Source organism: Puma concolor, chromosome A1, assembly GCF_028749965.1.
Source record: "Puma concolor isolate L17-30 chromosome A1, mPumCon1.1.hap2, whole genome shotgun sequence".
In the NCBI taxonomy this organism is placed as follows: domain Eukaryota; kingdom Metazoa; phylum Chordata; class Mammalia; order Carnivora; family Felidae; genus Puma; species Puma concolor.
Window position 1 is genome coordinate 95,663,220 of NC_141667.1, and position 19,206 is coordinate 95,682,425.

General features: G+C 40.8%; 1 protein-coding gene across 7 annotated transcripts in view; it reads left to right on the forward strand.

Annotated features, from left to right (window-relative positions):
- Nucleotides 1–19,206, forward strand: part of ACOT12 (acyl-CoA thioesterase 12) — a 60,461-nt gene that overhangs the window by 37,431 nt on the left and 3,824 nt on the right. For 4 of the 7 annotated variants that reach the window (XM_086697617.1, XM_086697601.1, XM_086697625.1 and 1 more), the window contains 8 exons: nt 762–912; nt 1,570–1,625; nt 1,937–2,000; nt 2,680–2,763; nt 13,686–13,819; nt 16,019–16,147; nt 17,728–17,854; nt 18,115–18,674. In XM_086697617.1, the coding sequence (XP_086553743.1) occupies nt 762–912; nt 1,570–1,625; nt 1,937–2,000; nt 2,680–2,763; nt 13,686–13,819; nt 16,019–16,147; nt 17,728–17,854; nt 18,115–18,264 (895 nt within the window). In that variant the 3' untranslated portion in view covers nt 18,265–18,674. Of the gene's footprint in view, nt 1–761; nt 913–1,569; nt 1,626–1,936; nt 2,001–2,679; nt 2,764–13,685; nt 13,820–16,018; nt 16,148–17,727; nt 17,855–18,114; nt 18,675–19,206 lie in introns of those variants that run through there. The other 3 variants (XM_086697607.1, XM_086697611.1, XM_086697620.1) reach the window with 3 other exon arrangements.

The following is a 19,206-nucleotide window of genomic DNA, read 5'->3' on the forward strand; positions in this document are numbered from 1 at the left end:
TAGAGGTAAGTGTAGGGACTACTTTAAAATAACCAAGTTCCTTCTAATTTTTTTTTTTAACTTCACTCATCTTCAACATCTGTAGACAACTCATTTTAACTCTGTTTTCTTCTTGGAGCCTCTTTGCACTTAGTAAATTGTGATGGGTTGGTTTTTGTCTCATAATAAGGGTACAGTTAACCCAGTACCATCTTGGTGTGTACCTGTCATAATTATTACTCTTTTTTTCACTCTCAGAAGAGTCCCAGTGACTTTATGGTCAGCTGACTCCTAATGAACCTGTTATTTATCACCATGAAGCCTGAACCACTTCCCAGTTATTTTTTTCTTGATACACAATGAAAAGATTTAATTGCCTTAAGTCTTTTAAAATGTGAAAAAGAGTATGTTTCCTATCCAATTTTAGTGTTTGATGCTTTTAAATATGGAACTGTTAGGTTTAGGGGAGAAAACTTGACTTTGGCACTATCAACTCCCCCATTCCCCATTATCAAAATATGTTCATGAAGGTATAGAAAGTCCTTCCTAACTGGCCTTTTTCCCACTTGGTGGGAAAGTGAAGTGGGAGTTCTCCCAGGGGCTTCTGCATCAGATTCATCACTCTGATGAAATGGATTTTAACAGTTGCATACATTTGCGATGACAAAAAGAAAAGCCCAGAACCCTCATTCTTTTCCTCCCTCAGAAGCGGTGGTGGCTGCGTGGGCAGAGGCCTGGCAGGCTCTGGTTCTCTGCCCACAGCTCTGTGTCGCCCTCTGCAGTGTTGAAGTGGGAGTGCGCGTGGAAGCCTTTGACTGTCAGGAGTGGTCTAAGGGCCAAGGCCGTCACATCAACAGTGCTTTTCTCATTTATAATGCTGTCAATGATAAGGAAGAAATGGTCACATTTCCCAGAATCAAACCCATATCAAAGGTCAGTTATCAGCACGTGAGTTCATTAATCAGACCACTTATTCTGGGGGAAGTGGTGGGTTGCAGAGCTCTACCCAGAATCTCCCCACACCAGCAACAACTTCCAAGGCTATTCCTCTTTAGATTTTTTTTCTTTTTTACATTACAAAGTAAAATGGACTTTTTCTCCCCCTGCCCACCCCCGATCACTCTCATCATTTGTTAGAATGATAGAGGCCCTAGAGACCTCACTTCTGTTCCGCTATGTGCTGCTGTGGGAAGAACATCATCTTCCGTGTCCTATTTCTGACTCTCTTCTCCCACTTCTTTACTCCAGCTCTCCATGGTTCTCTACATGCAATGGAACTGTATCTTCTCCCTATCTGAGAGGGGCCTTGCTGCCCACCCTCACCTTTTCGAAAAACTGTATAGTGAGATAGATGTATAATTCTGATAACAGAAATGATAACAGTCACCACTTTAAAAAAGGGAAAAAAAAAAACAGGCTGCAAAGGTTGTCTTTATCCATGCACTTGCCCTTTGTGGGTGTTGAGTATAGTTCACACAGAGACACCATGTGTGTTCCAACTAGCCCCTTCAACTGAATTCAGAGAGAGACACTTAAGGATTGTACCATTAAATTAGAAATGTATTGATTTTAATTTGTTTTTTATTAAAGGATGATTTTAGACGGTATCGTGGAGCTATCGCACGCAAGAGAATTCGCCTAGGCAGGTAAGGGATGTGGGCATAAGGATTTGAGGCTATGTTCTCTTATCTAACAAATTATACAGCAAAGCGCCCCTCTCTAGGTGTCTGTTCCCACATAATGTAACATGAGACAGTCTGATATTTTCTGACTTGGAGGCTAACTGTGACAGATTTTTTTTTTCTTGATTGTTCCACTAGTAAAAGTAGCTTTTAAAACTGCTGATTTCAGTTCAAGAAAGTGTCATGGTGACTGTTGTGTGCCAAATGCAGGGAAGAAAACTTTATTATTATAACATTATTATAACATGTTAAGTAACATTTTAATTTTTTTCCAGAAAATATGTTACTTCCCACAAAGAAGAAGTGCCAGTTTGTGTACAATGGGACATAAGCAACCAGGTAACCGTTTTATGATTTGGAGCTTTTCGTGTAAAAAGGGAAAATGGTATCATTATAAACATGAAAGTTCCCATGTTTAACTGCTTCAGGTTGTGCCTATACAAGTTAGATGAAAAGGTAAATTATATCAACCAATCATCTCAGAATAAAACCAAACTATTAGTAAGAGGTTACCAACTGGTAGTTTCCGTGCCCCATCTGAATTACATGTACAGTTTCCAAACTACAGACTCAGAATGATCTGCCATCAAATGCATTCAAGCAGCATGACACTGAGATACGGTGTCTCTCCATAATTTGTGCTGAAAAGACATGCCTTCCGGCTTGCATTTTTATAACACAACAACAAAGTATTAGTCACTTTAAAGTTTTTGACCATAAATTATAAAAGGAGATCCAAGTTTACTGATTACATGTTGATTATAAGTCATACTGAAAGGTTGTGTTGTCTTTGCTCAGGACACCAATTAAAATGATACTAATTTGCTAAGCATGCAGGCCTCATTTTACTTTGTCTGAATTCTGAATTAAGTGTTTGAGACAAATTATGTTACCGACAGCTTGGTTCTGAGCTTAGCATTATCACTTTGGCTCTAACAGTTCCCGTTTTCTAAGCAGAAACTGTTTGATCACATATCTGTGGACCGAACTCTCAGCTTTTACGATATTTGTGTTTTAGGTATCCCTGAGTAATGCCAATGTGGAGGCTCTCAAAAATCTGGCAGCCAAGAGTGGCTGGGAGGTTACCAGTGCTGTGGAAAAGGTAGGAGGCATCCAGGTCTATGTACAACCTGCTGTCCATCACAAATGAAAGTTGTCATGCTGCTGGTGGTGGTTCTGCTTCTACTGCTGCTTTTAAGAAGGTAAAAAGTCTTTCTGGGAAGCTATTTCTAAGAGGCAGGTATCTTTCCAGGGCTGAATCTACTGCTCCGTGCCGGCTGATTTGTGGTCCTCCAGGCTGCCCCACACATTCCTGCCTCTGAACTTAGTTGTCATATTCCACTCCTCTCTCTTTCTCCTCTCCATCTGCCTCAGTCCAACCTGGTCTTCAAGACCAGGACAAATGCTTTCTGCACAAAGCCAATTTCTATCATCCTGACTGAAGGAACTTCCCTGGAGGAACCCCCTTAGCAATTACTTTTTCAAAATTAATTTGTCAATCAATTATGCCCTGTCTTGTGACAGTGCTTCCACTGCTTCGTTGAATTGATGTTGATGTCTTACATAGTAATTTAACTTTTTACACACGGCCTTTTTTTTCCCTAACAAGATTATGAACTTTTGAAGAAAGAAGCCTTGTCTTGACTTCTTTGTGTCTCTCTTAGCACCTTTTATACTATTTTGCAGGTCATCAAATTTAAGTAAACATATATAATTTGGATTCTAATTTTATCTCATTTCAGAAGTGGTTAGGAGACCCTTTGAAGCTGATGCCCACAACTAGACTAGACTGTAAGGTCTCTATGGGCATTTAGCTCACCGCTGTAGATGGTCCCAGAACATAGCAGTGCCGGGCACTCAGGACGGGCTCAGTAATGCCAGTTCTTTGTGCTCATATTTCAGTGTGTACTGTTGTTCAGCATCAGTGAAGCAGCAGCACCTACCAGAGGGGTGACCATATTCCTGGTTGTCCATCATAATTGGTGATTGTTCCATCATCATCTGATGTCTTGTCATAAATATTGATAATGCCTCAGTGCCCAGTTTGGGCAATAAATTATATGGTCACTTACCCTAAAATTGAAGGAAACTGAGATGCTACTTTACTGATTGTTTTCACCTTGACCTTTTGTCAGTGTTTTGTTCTGGTTTGTTGGCTTTTAGTGTGTTTTTATCTTTTCTTCTGAATCCTATCAGGGTCTCTCTTACCCTGTTTGGATCCAGTTAGGTTTCCATGTATACCAAATTCAGTGATGCAGAAACACAGGTTAAACGTAAAAAAATGATCTTCTTCTCTTTATCCCACATAAAAGATGCTTTAAGGCTTTGTTTTCTTTTACTAACATGCAGTCTGTTTCTTGCATCATTGCTGGCATCTAAGCAGTGTTGGAAAGGGCAGACTTGTGTCTGGAATGAAGGAAGAGCGCACATTTTGTGAAATCATATAATATATAAAAACTTGAGTTCTTTGGGAGTTTGGGGCCAGAAATAAATCTAAAGTAATAAATGGGGAGAGAGGGAAGATGGCGGCGTAGGAGGACGCTGGGCTCACCGCGCGTCCTGCTGATCACTTAGATTCCACCTACACCTGCCTAAATAACCCAGAAAACCACCAGAGGATTAGCAGAACGGAGTCGCCTGAGCCAAGCGCAGACGAGAGGCCCACGGAAGAGGGTAGGAAGGGCGGCGAGGCGGTGCGCGCTCCACGGACTGGCGGGAGGGAGCCGGGGCGGAGGGGCGGCTCCCCGGCCAAGCAGAGCCCCCGAGTCTGGCTTGCAAAAAGCGGAGGGGCCTGACGGACTGTTCCGACAGCAAGCGCGACTTAGCGGCTGGGAGGTCATAAGTTAACAGCTCTGCTCAGAAAGCGGGAAGGCTGGAGGACAAAGGGAAGGAGAGCTGCTGAGCCCCCGGACGACAGAGCTCAGTTTGGTGGGGAACAAAGGCGCTCGCCAGCGCCATCTCCCCCGCCCATCCCCCAGCCAAAATCCCAAAGAGAACCAGTTCCTGCCAGGGAACTTGCTCGCTCGCGCGCAAACACCCAACTCTGCGCTTCTGCGGAGCCAAACCTCCGGCAGCGGATCTGACTCCCTCCTGCTGCCACAGGGCCCCTCCTGAAGAGGATCACCTAAGGAGAAGCAAGCTAAGCCTGCCCCTCCTGCCCCTGTGCACCTTGCCTACCCACCCCAGCTAAGACGCCAGATCCCCAGCATCACAAGCCTGGCAGTCTGCAAGTAGCCCAGACAGGCCACCCCACCCCACAGTGAATCCCGCCCATAGGAGAGGGGAAGAGAAGGCACGCACCAGTCTGACTGTGGACACAGCGGTGGGCTGGGGGCAGACATCAGGTCTGACTGCGGCTCCGCCCACGAACTCCAGTTATACACCACAGCACAGGGGAAGTGCCCTGCAGGTCCTCACCACGCCAGGGACTATCCAAAATGACCAAGCGGAAGAATTCCCCTCAGAAGAATCTCCAGGAAATAACAACAGCTAATGAGCTGATCAAAAAGGATTTAAATAATATAACAGAAAGTGAATTTAGAATAATAGTCATAAAATTAATCGCTGGGCTTGAAAACAGTATAACGGACAGCAGAGAATCTCTTGCTACAGAGATCAAGGGACTAAGGAACAGTCACGAGGAGCTGAAAAACGCTTTAAACGAAATGCATAACAAAATGGAAACCACCACAGCTCGGATTGAAGAAGCAGAGGAGAGAATAGGTGAACTAGAAGATAAAGTTATGGAAAAAGAGGAAGCTGAGAAAAAGAGAGATAAAAAAATCCAGGAGTACGAGGGGAAAATTAGAGAACTAAGTGATACACTAAAAAGAAATAATATACGCATTATTGGTATCCCAGAGGAGGAAGAGAGAGGGAAAGGTGCTGAAGGGGTACTTGAAGAAATAATAGCTGAGAACTTCCCTGAACTGGGGAAGGAAAAAGGCATTGAAATCCAAGAGGCACAGAGAACTCCCTTCAGACGTAACTTGAATCGATCTTCTGCACGACATATCATAGTGAAACTGGCAAAATACAAGGATAAAGAGAAAATTCTGAAAGCAGCAAGGGGTAAACGTGCCCTCACATATAAAGGGAGACCTATAAGACTCGTGACTGATCTCTCTTTTGAAACTTGGCAGGCCAGAAAGAATTGGCACGAGATTTTCAGTGTGCTAGACAGAAAAAATATGCAGCCGAGAATCCTTTATCCAGCAAGTCTGTCATTTAGAATCGAAGGAGAGATAAAGGTCTTCCCAAACAAACAAAAACTGAAGGAATTTGTCACCACTAAACCAGCCCTACAAGAGATCCTAAGGGGGACCCTGTGAGACAAAGTACCAGAGACATCACTACAAGCATAAAACATACAGACATCACAATGACTCTAAACCCATACCTTTCTATAATAACACTGAATGTAAATGGATTAAATGCGCCAACCAAAAGACTTAGGGTATCAGAATGGATAAAAAAACAAGACCCATCTATTTGCTGTCTACAAGAGACTCATTTTAGACCTGAGGACACCTTTAGATTGAGAGTGAGGGGATGGAGATCTATTTATCATGCTACTGGAAGCCAAAAGAAAGCTGGAGTAGCCATCCTTATATCAGACAAACTAGACTTTAAATTAAAGGCTGTAACAAGAGATGAAGAAGGACATTATATAATAGTGACAGGGTCTATCCATCAGGAAGAGCTAACAATTATAAATGTCTATGCGCCGAATACCGGAGCGCCCAAATATATAAAACAATTACTCATAAACATAAGCAACCTTATTGATAAGAATGTGGTAATTGCAGGGGACTTTAACACCCCACTTACAGAAATGGATAGATCAACTAGACACACGGTCAATAAAGAAACAAGGGCCCTGAATGAGACATTGGATCAGATGGACTTGACAGATATATTTAGAACTCTGCATCCCAAAGCAACAGAATATACTTTCTTCTCGAGTGCACATGGAACATTCTCCAAGATAGATCATATACTGGGTCACAAAACAGCCCTTCATAAGTTTACAAGAATTGAAATCATACCATGCATCCTTTCAGACCACAATGCTCTGAAGCTTGAAATCAACCACAGAAAAAAGTCTGGAAAACCTCCAAAAGCATGGAGGTTAAAGAACACCCTACTAACGAATGAGTGGGTCAACCAGGCAATTAGAGAAGAAATTAAAAAATATATGGAAACAAACGAAAATGAAAATACAACAATCCAAACGCTTTGGGATGCAGCAAAGGCAGTCCTGAGAGGAAAATACATTGCAATCCAGGCCTATCTCAAGAAACAAGAAAAATCCCAAATACAAAATCTAACAGCACACCTAAAGGAAATAGAAGCAGAACAGCAAAGGCAGCCTAAACCCAGCAGAAGAAGAGAAATAGTAAAGATCAGAGCAGAAATAAACAATATAGAATCTAAAAAAACTGTAGAGCAGATCAACGAAACCAAGAGTTGGTTTTTTGAAAAAATAAACAAAATTGACAAACCTCTAGCCAGGCTTCTCAAAAAGAAAAGGGAGATGACCCAAATAAATAAAATCATGAATGAAAATGGAATTATTACAACCAATCCCTCAGAGATACAAACAATTATCAGGGAATACTATGAAAAATTATATGCCAACAAATTGGACAACCTGGAAGAAATGGACAAATTCCTGAACACCCACACTCTTCCAAAACTCAATCAGGAGGAAATAGAAAGCTTGAACAGACCCATCACCAGCGAAGAAATTGAATCGGTTATCAAAAATCTCCCAACAAATAAGAGTCCAGGACCAGATGGCTTCCCAGGGGAGTTCTACCAGACGTTTAAAGCAGAGATAATACCTATCCTTCTCAAGCTATTCCAAGAAATAGAAAGGGAAGGAAAACTTCCAGACTCATTCTATGAAGCCAGTATTACTTTGATTCCTAAACCAGACAGAGACCCAGTAACAAAAGAGAACTACAGGCCAATATCCCTGATGAATATGGATGCAAAAATTCTCAATAAGATACTAGCAAATCGAATTCAACGGCATATAAAAAGAATTATTCACCATGATCAAGTGGGATTCATTCCTGGGATGCAGGGCTGGTTCAACATTCGCAAATCAATCAACGTGATACATCACATTAACAAAAAAAAGGAGAAAAACCATATGATCCTGTCAATCGATGCAGAAAAGGCCTTCGACAAAATCCAGCACCCTTTCTTAATAAAAACTCTTGAGAAAGTCGGGATAGAAGGAACATACTTAAAGATCATAAAAGCCATTTATGAAAAGCCCACAGCTAACATCATCCTCAACGGGGAAAAACTGAGAGCTTTTTCCCTGAGATCAGGAACACGACAGGGATGCCCACTCTCACCGCTGTTATTTAACATAGTGCTGGAAGTTCTAGCAACAGCAATCAGACAACAAAAGGAAATCAAAGGCGTCAAAATTGGCAAAGATGAAGTCAAGCTTTCGCTCTTTGCAGATGACATGATATTATACATGGAAAATCCGATAGACTCCACCAAAAGTCTGCTAGAACTGATACATGAATTCAGCAAAGTTGCAGGATACAAAATCAATGTACAGAAATCAGTCGCATTCTTATACACTAACAATGAAGCAACAGAAAGACAAATAAAGAAACTGATCCCATTCACAATTGCACCAAGAAGCATAAAATACCTAGGAATCAATCTAACCAAAGATGTAAAGGATCTGTATGCTGAAAACTATAGAAAGCTTATGAAGGTAATTGAAGAAGATTTAAAGAAATGGAAAGACATTCCCTGCTCATGGATTGGAAGAATAAATATTATCAAAATGTCAATACTACCCAAAGCTATCTACACATTCAATGCAATCCCAATCAAAATTGCACCAGCATTCTTCTCGAAACTAGAACAAGCAATCCTAAAATTCATATGGAACCACAAAAGGCCCCGAATAGCCAAAGTAATTTTGAAGAAGAAGACCAAAGCAGGAGGCATCACAATCCCAGACTTTAGCCTCTACTACAAAGCTGTCATCATCAAGACAGCATGGTATTGGCAGAAAAACAGACACATAGACCAATGGAATAGAATAGAAACCCCAGAACTAGACCCACAAACGTATGGCCAACTCATCTTTGACAAAGCAGGAAAGAACATCCAATGGAAAAAAGACAGTCTCTTTAACAAATGGTGCTGGGAGAACTGGACAGCAACATGCAGAAGGTTGAAACTAGACCACTTTCTCCCACCATTCACAAAAATAAACTCAAAATGGATAAAGGACCTGAATGTGAGACAGGAAACCATCAAAACCTTAGAGGAGAAAGCAGGAAAAGACCTCTCTGACCTCAGCCGTAGCAATCTCTTACTCGACACATCCCCAAAGGCAAGGGAATTAAAAGCAAAAGTGAATTGCTGGGACCTTATGAAGATAAAAAGCTTCTGCACAGCAAAGGAAACAACCAACAAAACTAAAAGGCAACCAACGGAATGGGAAAAGATATTTGCAAATGACATATCGGACAAAGGGCTAGTATCCAAAATCTATAAAGAGCTCACCAAACTCCACACCCGAAAAGCAAATAACCCAGTGAAGAAATGGGCAGAAAACATGAATAGACACTTCTCTAAAGAAGACATCCGGATGGCCAACAGGCACATGAAAAGATGTTCAGCGTCGCTCCTTATCAGGGAAATACAAATCAAAACCACACTCAGATATCACCTCACGCCAGTCAGAGTGGCCAAAATGAACAAATCAGGAGACTCTAGATGCTGGAGAGGATGTGGAGAAACGGGAACCCTCTTGCACTGTTGGTGGGAATGCAAATTGGTGCAGCCGCTCTGGAAAGCAGTGTGGAGGTTCCTCAGAAAATTAAAAATAGACCTACCCTATGACCCAGCAATAGCACTGCTAGGAATTTATCCAAGGGACACAGGAGTACTGATGCATAGGGGCACTTGTACCCCAATGTTCATAGCAGCACTCTCAACAATAGCCAAATTATGGAAAGAGCCTAAATGTCCATCAACTGATGAATGGATAAAGAAATTGTGGTTTATATACACAATGGAGTACTACGTGGCAATGAGAAAAAATGAAATATGGCCTTTTGTAGCAACGTGGATGGAACTGGAGAGTGTGATGCTAAGTGAAATAAGCCATACAGAGAAAGACAGATACCATATGGTTTCACTCTTATGTGGATCCTGAGAAACTTAAGAGAAACCCATGGGGGAGGGGAACAAAAAAAAAAAAAAAAAGAGGTTAGAGTGGGAGAGAGCCAAAGCATAAGAGACTGTTGAGAACTGAGGACAAACTAAGGGTTGATGGGGGGTGGGAGGGAGGAGAGGGTGGGTGATGGGTACTGAGGAGGGCACCTTTTGGGATGAGCACTGGGTGTTGTATGGAAACCAATTTGACAATAAATTTCATATATATAAAAAAAAAAAAAAAATTAGGTACCTTAAAAAAAAAAAAAATAAAGTAATAAATGGTGTATTGGCTCATATCTAAGGAGAGCCACCAATAATTAATTCTTAATTTTTGTGTGGATACTTTAGAAGATATTATATAATTAAAGCAACATTCTTATGTCATTTCTGTTGAATTTGAAGCCCTCCAATTCTTCAGATTGTATTTATGATAAAAATTTGATTTTTTTTCCTTTCTGAGTTACCCTCCTCTTCTCTCCTACTTTTTAAAGTGTTTGTATCCTTTTAATTTTAAAATACAGCTCTCTTACTTTTTTCTGTCACCTTTTAGTTGAATAATTCTTCCAATTATGTGTTAGGAGTCATATTTATTTCAGGGCTTAAAGTCTGTACTTATTTTTGATACAAATTAGTTAAATGGAAAAAGTAAGATTTTTGATATCTGTAATTGGGCAGTACTTATTCTTTAACTCATATTTCATTTTTATGTATGATCGTGGAATCAATCATAGTATAGTAATACAAGGAGCAAAATGTGTACTCTCACCTGAAAGGAGCTTGTAGTTGCAGTCTATTTGGGTAACATCACACATACACATGGAACAGCTGAAGAGTAACTTTAAGGTGGTTTATAAACAAGTGAGAGATTATAATATTTAAATCATAAAGGTCAGCTCTTAGGCACTTCAACAAAGTAAAGCAAGACAGTTATTTACAGAGGACTTTGGAGAGGGGGTGATTCTTTTCTCCTTGAAGATGGTGTAAGTAGATTGCTGGAGGGTGAAGGGGGCTCTCTAGGCAATGAGGAGTATGATTCCAGTCGTCGTGGTAGAAATCAGCATGGGTAGGAGACTGACCTGACTGGAGTAGCCTTTTATTTAGGGGGCAGCTGAGAGTGTACTGGAAAGGCTGTGATGAAAGCCAGAATGGCAAGGACTACTTGGCAACCTTTACGCAGAACAAAGCCAAGTACAGGAAACAGACCAGAGGAGCTATTCTGACTGAATCTGGGGAGAGTCCGGGTCTCACAGCTCCCCCTGACCAGTTCTCCTCCCCTTCGCCCCTGGGGGTTCCCAGGGAAGGTCAGGTCACTTCCTCTCACCACAGAGGCCTCTGTAAAAACCAGTTTTGTTCTCCTTTCCACAATGGTGTCTCCATAGCATATTGGTCAACAGATAGTATAAAATTCTAAAATTATACTCTTTCCTCTTGTGCTGTTTGTATAAGATATCCAAATCCATTAAGCGGAATCTTATTAGAATGAAAAAGCAATATCATTATAAAATGTTAGCAATTTTGAGCTTATTTACTTTCAGCTTTGTTTCATAGAATAAAATTCGCCAGACGTCAAGTGATAAAATGTTTGAGTTGGTTCCAGATGGAATTTAACCTGTACTCTTCTGAGCATGAAAGAGAACATGTTTTCTTGAAGAGTTGGTCTTAGAGAATTTTTTCACTAAGCAGAAGTTGGCTTTTCTAAAATAGTAGGGTTTAAAGAGATCAACACCAACAGCTGCCTTTACTCGTCTGCTCTGTCTACATCAGTGTCATGGGTTCCCACAGCACAGCAGTGAGCAGGACTTCCTGCTCCCTTCATCTTCTGGGAGAACGATCAAAATATCATTCCCTCATCTGATAATGTACTCAGCACTGGATAAACGTAGCAAGCTGTGTGAGGCAGTTTCATGGTGGCTATTCAGCTTGGTGTTTGCCTTGGCTCCAGGATAGAAAGCAGCAGTATGTGTCTGTGACCTGGGGAGCAGCTTCCTGAAAAAGTACTGTGATCATTTCCTAGGGCTCCTGTAACAGTACCACAGAATGGGTGGCCTAAACAACAGAAATGTATTGCCTCGCAGTTATGGAAGCTGGAAGTTTGAGTTCAAGGTGCTGGCAGGATTAATTCCTTCTGAAGAAGTGAGAAAGAATCTGTTCCACGCCTCTCTTATAGCTTCTGGTGGTTTGCTGGCAATCTTTGGTGTTCCTTGGCTTGTAAATGTGTCACCTGATTTCTGCCTTCATCTTCATATGGCGTTCTCCCAGTGTGCATGTCTGCATCCAAAATTCCCCTTTTTATAAGAACATCAGTCATTATTGGATTAGGGGCCATCCTACTGCAGTATAACCTCATTTTAACTAATTATATCTGCAATGACCCTGTTTCCAAATAAGGTCACATTCTAAAGTACTGGGAGAATTTTAACATATGAATTTGAGGAGACACAATTCAACCCTTGGCAAGTGCTTAGCCCAATATTACATCCTTTTCCATACTGCTTCCATCAGTGTAGACTATGGCTGCCCCAAAGTCTGATTCTGACAGAAGGTGAGGAACTTACCCTGGCCACCTACCCTTGCCCCCTCTGAGACTATAGAACCCAGAAACCTGGCTTAGAGCCACATGGCCACCAAGTTTTGATAAGATAACTTCCTTCTGGATTTACACCAGGGAACCTCCTTTTACTTCCTCTGTATGGGGAGCGAAGTTAGGCATGGCCATTTTGGGGTGAGTCTCAGCCCCCCACTGGAACTGCATTCATGGCTTTCTGTTTCACGTGTCTATGGCCCAGGCCATGTTCTCCTCTGTGGGCTTGATTTAAAGATGGTCTTTGCACAAAGGTTAACTAACTGGAGAGTTAACATGTGTAAACAAATTGATACTCCCTTTCTTTCTAATCTGCTTTTAGTCTGTTTCTTACTTCTTCATTCTCTTGAAGATATTTATGTTTAAATAAAGGTTTTCTCCCTCACAGCCTGACTTGTCCATCTGCTTGATTCTTGCAGTGAAGTCTTAACCCTCTGTTTGTCTTCTCACAGCTTGTTGCCATGGGGATGATTATAAGATGGCACATTTCAACACCAACTTCAAAGCACCCTGAAAGAGATGGAGAAAATGGGCAGGACAGAAATGTGCTCTTAGCTGAGCACATATCTCTGATTATTATCGAAAGTGCAATGGCAGGAGAGTTTGGAGTAATAAGGGATATGTATTGTTTTAAGTATGTGTCAAATGGCTCCCCAAGACAGGCCTCCTCTTATCTAAGGGCATAACAACGTTAGAAACCCAGGAATTGGCTCTCAGGAAGATGAGCCCTTGTGATTCACAATTGAAAGAATGCTTTGTGCTGAAGAAGCATGGTGCTTTCAACCCTTTGCAAGGTTGAGTTGGTTCTAGAAGTGGTGGCTTACTTTCTGGGACCCGTTGGCATGCCTGACAACCTGGGAAAGTGTCTAAGGTGTCTGAAGGGAGATGAAACACTGAGTTGCCTATCAGCCTGGTGATATTTTCTGTCGTTATTTGAGTCAGGGAAATATCTCAAAGAGATAAAAAGAGAAATGCTTACATTCTTTATTTTTCTAGAGAAGACTGTGGCACAATAATTAACCTGTCACATATTGTTTAGAGGGCACAGAGGATATCACCGTGGTCCAAGCTCCAGACATCCAAGTATTTGAAGGGAAATTGCCATCATTTGGCTTCATTGTTATTCAGGTGCCAAGATGCCTTAGCCAGCACAATCAGCCTGTGACTGTGTGTGGTGTTTAAAGTGAAAACATCCATTTTTATTTTGTAATTTATTTTTTGTTATTATATTTTAGATAAAAATATATACCCTGGAAGAGCATGACCTTTTATCTGTTTGGGTTGAAAAGCATGTGGAAAGACCAGCACACTTGACTTACCATCTCCTGTCTGACTTTACCAAGAGACCTTTGTGGGACCCTCATTTCATGTAAGAATACATTTAAAGTATTTTCTTAAGCAACCCTGACTTCATGTAAAAGATGACCTCCATGTTGCAGTCCATCTCCATTGCCCAGTGTATGACCCATTGCTTATTAATTAAAGAGTATGTTTTAAAACTTGCCCTGCACAGAAAACTGCATCAAGTGCTACTGAGAGACGTAAAAACAAAAATTTTCTTAATACTTCATTTAGCGTTTATATTGAGTTAATGTGCTTTACCCACATCTGTTGTACTCCTCCCAAAAAACTCTTCAAGTTTGATATTATTCCCACTCAACGAGAGAGGTTCTGAGACTTGCCAAGATTGCACAGGCAGGAAAGCAACAGAACCCAAATTGGAACCCAGATCCATCAGGCTTTGAATTCCACACGCTTGCACACAGCTTCAGTGTACTTGAGAAAGTGATTACCTAATTGTCTTCCCACTTTCCACTCTGGATATTTAATTAGCGGTTCCTTCTTTTTCTGTGAAGCAGCACTCCCTGGTGAGAAGCTGAGACGAAGCTGTGTGAGTAACTGAAGTCAAAGGCATTCCTGCCAGCTTTTCCTGTCTGATCAGGGCCCACTGTCAGCCTCAGTCTCTTCCTTCTGTTACTTTCTGTCTCCTGCATCCCAATCCGGCCTCTTCCATTCTTGCTCCTTTCCTGGATTGCAAGGCACCTGCACTGACTGGATCTGATTACACTCAGGCCACACCCCCTCCTCCAAGAAGTTCCAGCTCCTGGGGCTACATATAGCACTCTAGGGCCTCACTGGGCATCTTGCTGAAAGGGAAGGATTGGTGAGATGGGCTTCCTATTTATTAAACGTTACCATTTACTTCCTAATCTTGATGAACTAGAAGCTCATTTTTAAAATGACTAAACCTTGGGGGCATTGGGGTGGCTCAGTCAGCTAAGCATCTGACTTTGGCTCAGGTCATGATTTCAGGGTTCATGAGTTCGAGCCCCACATCAAGCTCTCTGCTCTCAGCACAGAGCCTGCTTTGGATCCTCTGTTCCCTTCTCTTTCTGCCCCTCCCCCACTTGTTCTCTCTCTCTCTCAAAAACAAAGAAGACATTTAAAAATAAAATAAAATGGCTAAACCTGGGACACCTGGATGGCTCAGTCGGTTAAATGTCCAGCTCTTGATCTTGGCTCAGGTCATGATCTCATGATTCTTGGGTTCAAGCCCCACATTGGGCTCTGCACTGACAGCATGGAACCTGCTTGGGATTCTCTCTCTCTCTTTCTCTCTCTCTGCTCCTCCCTGCTTGCTCTCTCGCTCCCCAAAATAAATTAAACTTTAAAATAAAATAAAATGCCTAAACCTGATTATGATTAATACCATGTAAGAGGCAATGTAGTATCCCTAAAGTGAAACACCTTTGGGGTCATGTGTTACATTTGCATAGATGCCAGAATAATACTTCATGGTTAATGCTATCATGATAAAACATTCTGAGAGAAGAGGAAATATTTCATGATTTTCTCGCATCAATATTTGTAGACATTCTGTAGGTACAAAGCTTTTATCAAGAACAATGCCTAAATTTTGGTGCTACTATTTCCTATATCACCTGACATTCCAGCCAAACTGAACTTGAATGAAGGGAGGAATGAATGAATGAATGCTTACTTGTCTTGTGTACCTACTGTGATTCAGGCCAGGTGTTTTCATTTAATCCTCACAATAACCCCATAGGTATGGGGTTTTAATTTTACAAATGAAAAAAAACAAAGTGACTTACCTAACATAACATTGATATGAAGTGTGTGTATGGGATTCAAAGACAAAGATGTTTGGCTCTGAACTTAGTACTCTTTCCAGTGTACCATATTCATTTACCTGAGTCCTTCCTTGACATCCAAACAATTCACTAGTCTTCAAATATTGTTACCTGATTCTAGAGAAAAATTATTTTGTGTTAAACAACCATAAATGCTGTTCTCTGAAGTGTTGAGGGCAGTGACTTTAGAATCACACACCCACCAGTCTCTCCATCACACGCATAATTATTCCTGCTGACCAAACAGCTTTCTAAAGACAGACTTTGAGAAATGCTGGCTTTGGCAGGATAGTTATGTGAGCAAAGAGTGAATGTGGACCTCAGTAATGAAGTTTTACAAATAAACAAAAGAAGCAAATGCCTTATTCAAGCAGGTAGAAAAGTGTGGCCTTTCTTTCACTGTTGTATTTACGTAGGTCCTGTGAAGTCATAAACTGGGTGAGTGAAGGTGATCAGATATATTATATCACTTGTCCTATAGTGAATGGTGACAAACCCAAAGACTTGGTAGTACTTGTATCACGAAGAAGGCCTCTCAAAGATGGGTGAGTATATGCAATTCAAGTGCCGTATTGTTTTATAGAAGAGGGTAAAATGAAAAAGTTGTAAGAAAAGAAGGCAATATAGGCATTTCTGATCTTGAATGATGTGCATCTGAATTTTTTCTAGATGGACCTTTAGTTATCATTTAAAAACATCACCTATTAAATGCTGCCTGTGTGCAAGATTCCTAAAGCAGTTCCTTTCCTTTTGCTGTATGCACATATAAAATTGGTATTTAGCAAACCTTGGGAACCTTCCAGTATCAGTAAGAATGCAATGTGACTACCAAATAAAACATTAGGAATAGGTTTAGAATTTAGAAAGGCTCAATTGTGCTAGACATCCAAAATGTCTGGCTGCTAGGTAGGGCTGTTGATCGGAGTGTTTGTCCATGACTTCTCTGTGGGCATTGGACTTTTCATGGCACAATGTCTGTGTTCTAAAGAGAAGTGTCCTAAGAGTCAGTGTTCAAATAAATAAGAAGTAGAAGCTTCCAGGACAGTTAAAGTCTACACCTGGAACTGGCCAGCATGATTTCCAATGTGAAAGCGGGCCTATAAGAATAATCGAACATGTGTGAATATTATTAATGCACACGGATGTTCAGTATAGTACCATTTATTATGGAAAAAGAAATGGACATAAACTGAGGGTCCATCTTATAAATTATGGTAGAGCCATATTGCAGAGTACTATGCCATCATTTTTTTAAATGTTTATTTTTGAGAGACCAGAGCATGAGTGGGGGAGGGGCAGAGAGGGAGACAGAGGAGCCCAGGGGTAGAGAGAGAGGGAGACAGGGTATCCAAAACAGGCTGCAGACTCTGAGCTGTCAGCACAGAGTGCAATGCAGGGCTGGAACTCTGGAAGGGCGAGTTCATGACCTGAGCCAAAGTCGCTTGTTCAACCAACGGAGCCACCCAGGCATCCTGCCATCATTAAAAAAGATGAAGTAGCTATAGAGGTGCTGATACAGAAATACCTCCAAAGATTTATTGTTAGGTGAAAAATCAAACTATAGACCGATATTTATTAAATGATAATATTTATGCAAAAATCTATATTTGCATTTGCTTACATCAATGTTATATATTTATAAAAAGGTCCGGAAGGCTACAGAGCAAAATATTAACAGTGGTCATCTCCAGGATGAGAATGGACTGTGGCTAGGGTGGACTGAGGAAGACTGTTTTCTAGTCTATAAGGTTCTCTGTTGTGTGAAGTTTCTTTACATCAATGGGTTTCGTTTTGTTTTGTTTTTTAATTAAAAAAAGAGAAGAGCCTGAAATTACAACTCATTAGGGCATACATAATAAAGCACGCTTGGAAGTTGATTCCACTTTGTAGAGTTACGCAAAGTATTAAGTAATTCTTACACAGGCAGAAAACACCTGTGGCCCTTATTACCTTTCCTACACTTGAATGTAGTCTACTTGAATGTAGATCCCTCATCTAGAAGATCTGGGTCTCTATAGTTTCACTTTTACCTACGTACATAAGGTTAATTAACTCTAGAAATTTATTTTCTAACAATTGTTTTAATCTCTCACAATAACTTAGAAAACGTCCTTTCATTTTTCAGTAGCACTTACACGGTAGCAGTGAAATCAGTTCTTCTGCCTTCAGTCCCCCCTTGTCCACACTACATCAGAAGTGAAATCATATGTGCTGGATTTCTCATCCGTGCTATTGACAGCAGCTCCTGTACGGTAAGTTTGATGGAACATCTGCACATGAATTTGCTACTGCAGATATAGAGAGAAGGCTTTTACCCACATTCCCTAATTAATTGAAATTCTGTCATGTGTCCACATCAGGGGAATCCTGAGGTCATCCTTGTAGATCATTCCAGAAAGTCCCCAGAAGATTAGGGTCATAGCCTTCCCTATACCAACAAGATTCAGATCCCTGCTGAAAGAAGCTCCAAGTCAATAAATAATTAAAATAATGTATTTTCTTTTTGAAACAGGTATCATACTTCAACCAGATTTCTGCTAGCATCTCTCCTTACTTTGCTGGAAATCTTGGTGGCTGGTCAAAATCCATAGAAGAGACAGCAGCCTCTTGTATAAAATTCATAGAGAATGCTACTGATGGTGGGTTGATAAACACATTTTAAATGGTAAACTGTCACTTACTTCCAGTTTTATTTACCACTCTCAATTCCACGTACCCTTAGCCCTGACACTTTGGCAAGCTTTGGGGCCACAAAGTAATTTAATATTGGCTGAAGCAAAATGCAGTTAGGAAGGGGTTAAAAAATAAAATTCATCTCAGGTCAAACACCAGTGATTTGGATAGCATTATTTAAAGAGCTTTAAAACTGTTTTATATTGTCTGTGGCTCTGCTTCCTTCCAGGGACACAGGCAGTGGAAATTGCCCATATTCAATTTTGTGTGTCCTGTAAAATGGTACAAATATGGTTTAAAATGATCATAAGCATGTTTAGGCTATGGAGATGAAACGTGTGTTCTGTTTAAAATTGTACAAAATTTTACAAAATAAAAAATGATAAGTTGGCTAGGTGATTAATAGTGTGGGATTATTCCATATATGGAATAATATATGGAATATATCTGTATGTCAGGAGCAACTGACAAGATGTATTACATAGTTTAGAGCTTTAAATTAGGAAGACATTAAAACATAATGGAATCCAATCAATTTTAGTAATAGAAACTACTTTACTAGTGTCATTTAACATATATTCAAGGTGGCTGGCCAATTTAGTATCTATTGCTATATATACACACAGAAAAGTACCTGCACAATGTGATGTCGCAGAGAAAGAATATTAACTGAGCTCTTCTTTCATAACCATTACATTAGCACTTTATTCCCTAGACTTCAGCATTCATTACTCTACTCTGTGATTTGTCTTAACCCGTAAGACAAACCAGCATATGTCAAGTTAGCCTCCTCTACAAGACAGCATTTAAAAGTTGAAGGACTTCTCCATTAGAGTTTAGAGCACTTAAGAGGTTAGGTACATCCTGCTGTATGTCAGATCTCTACCTCTGCTTCCCCAGCCTACCCGCTTCCCCAACCCATCCACTCACC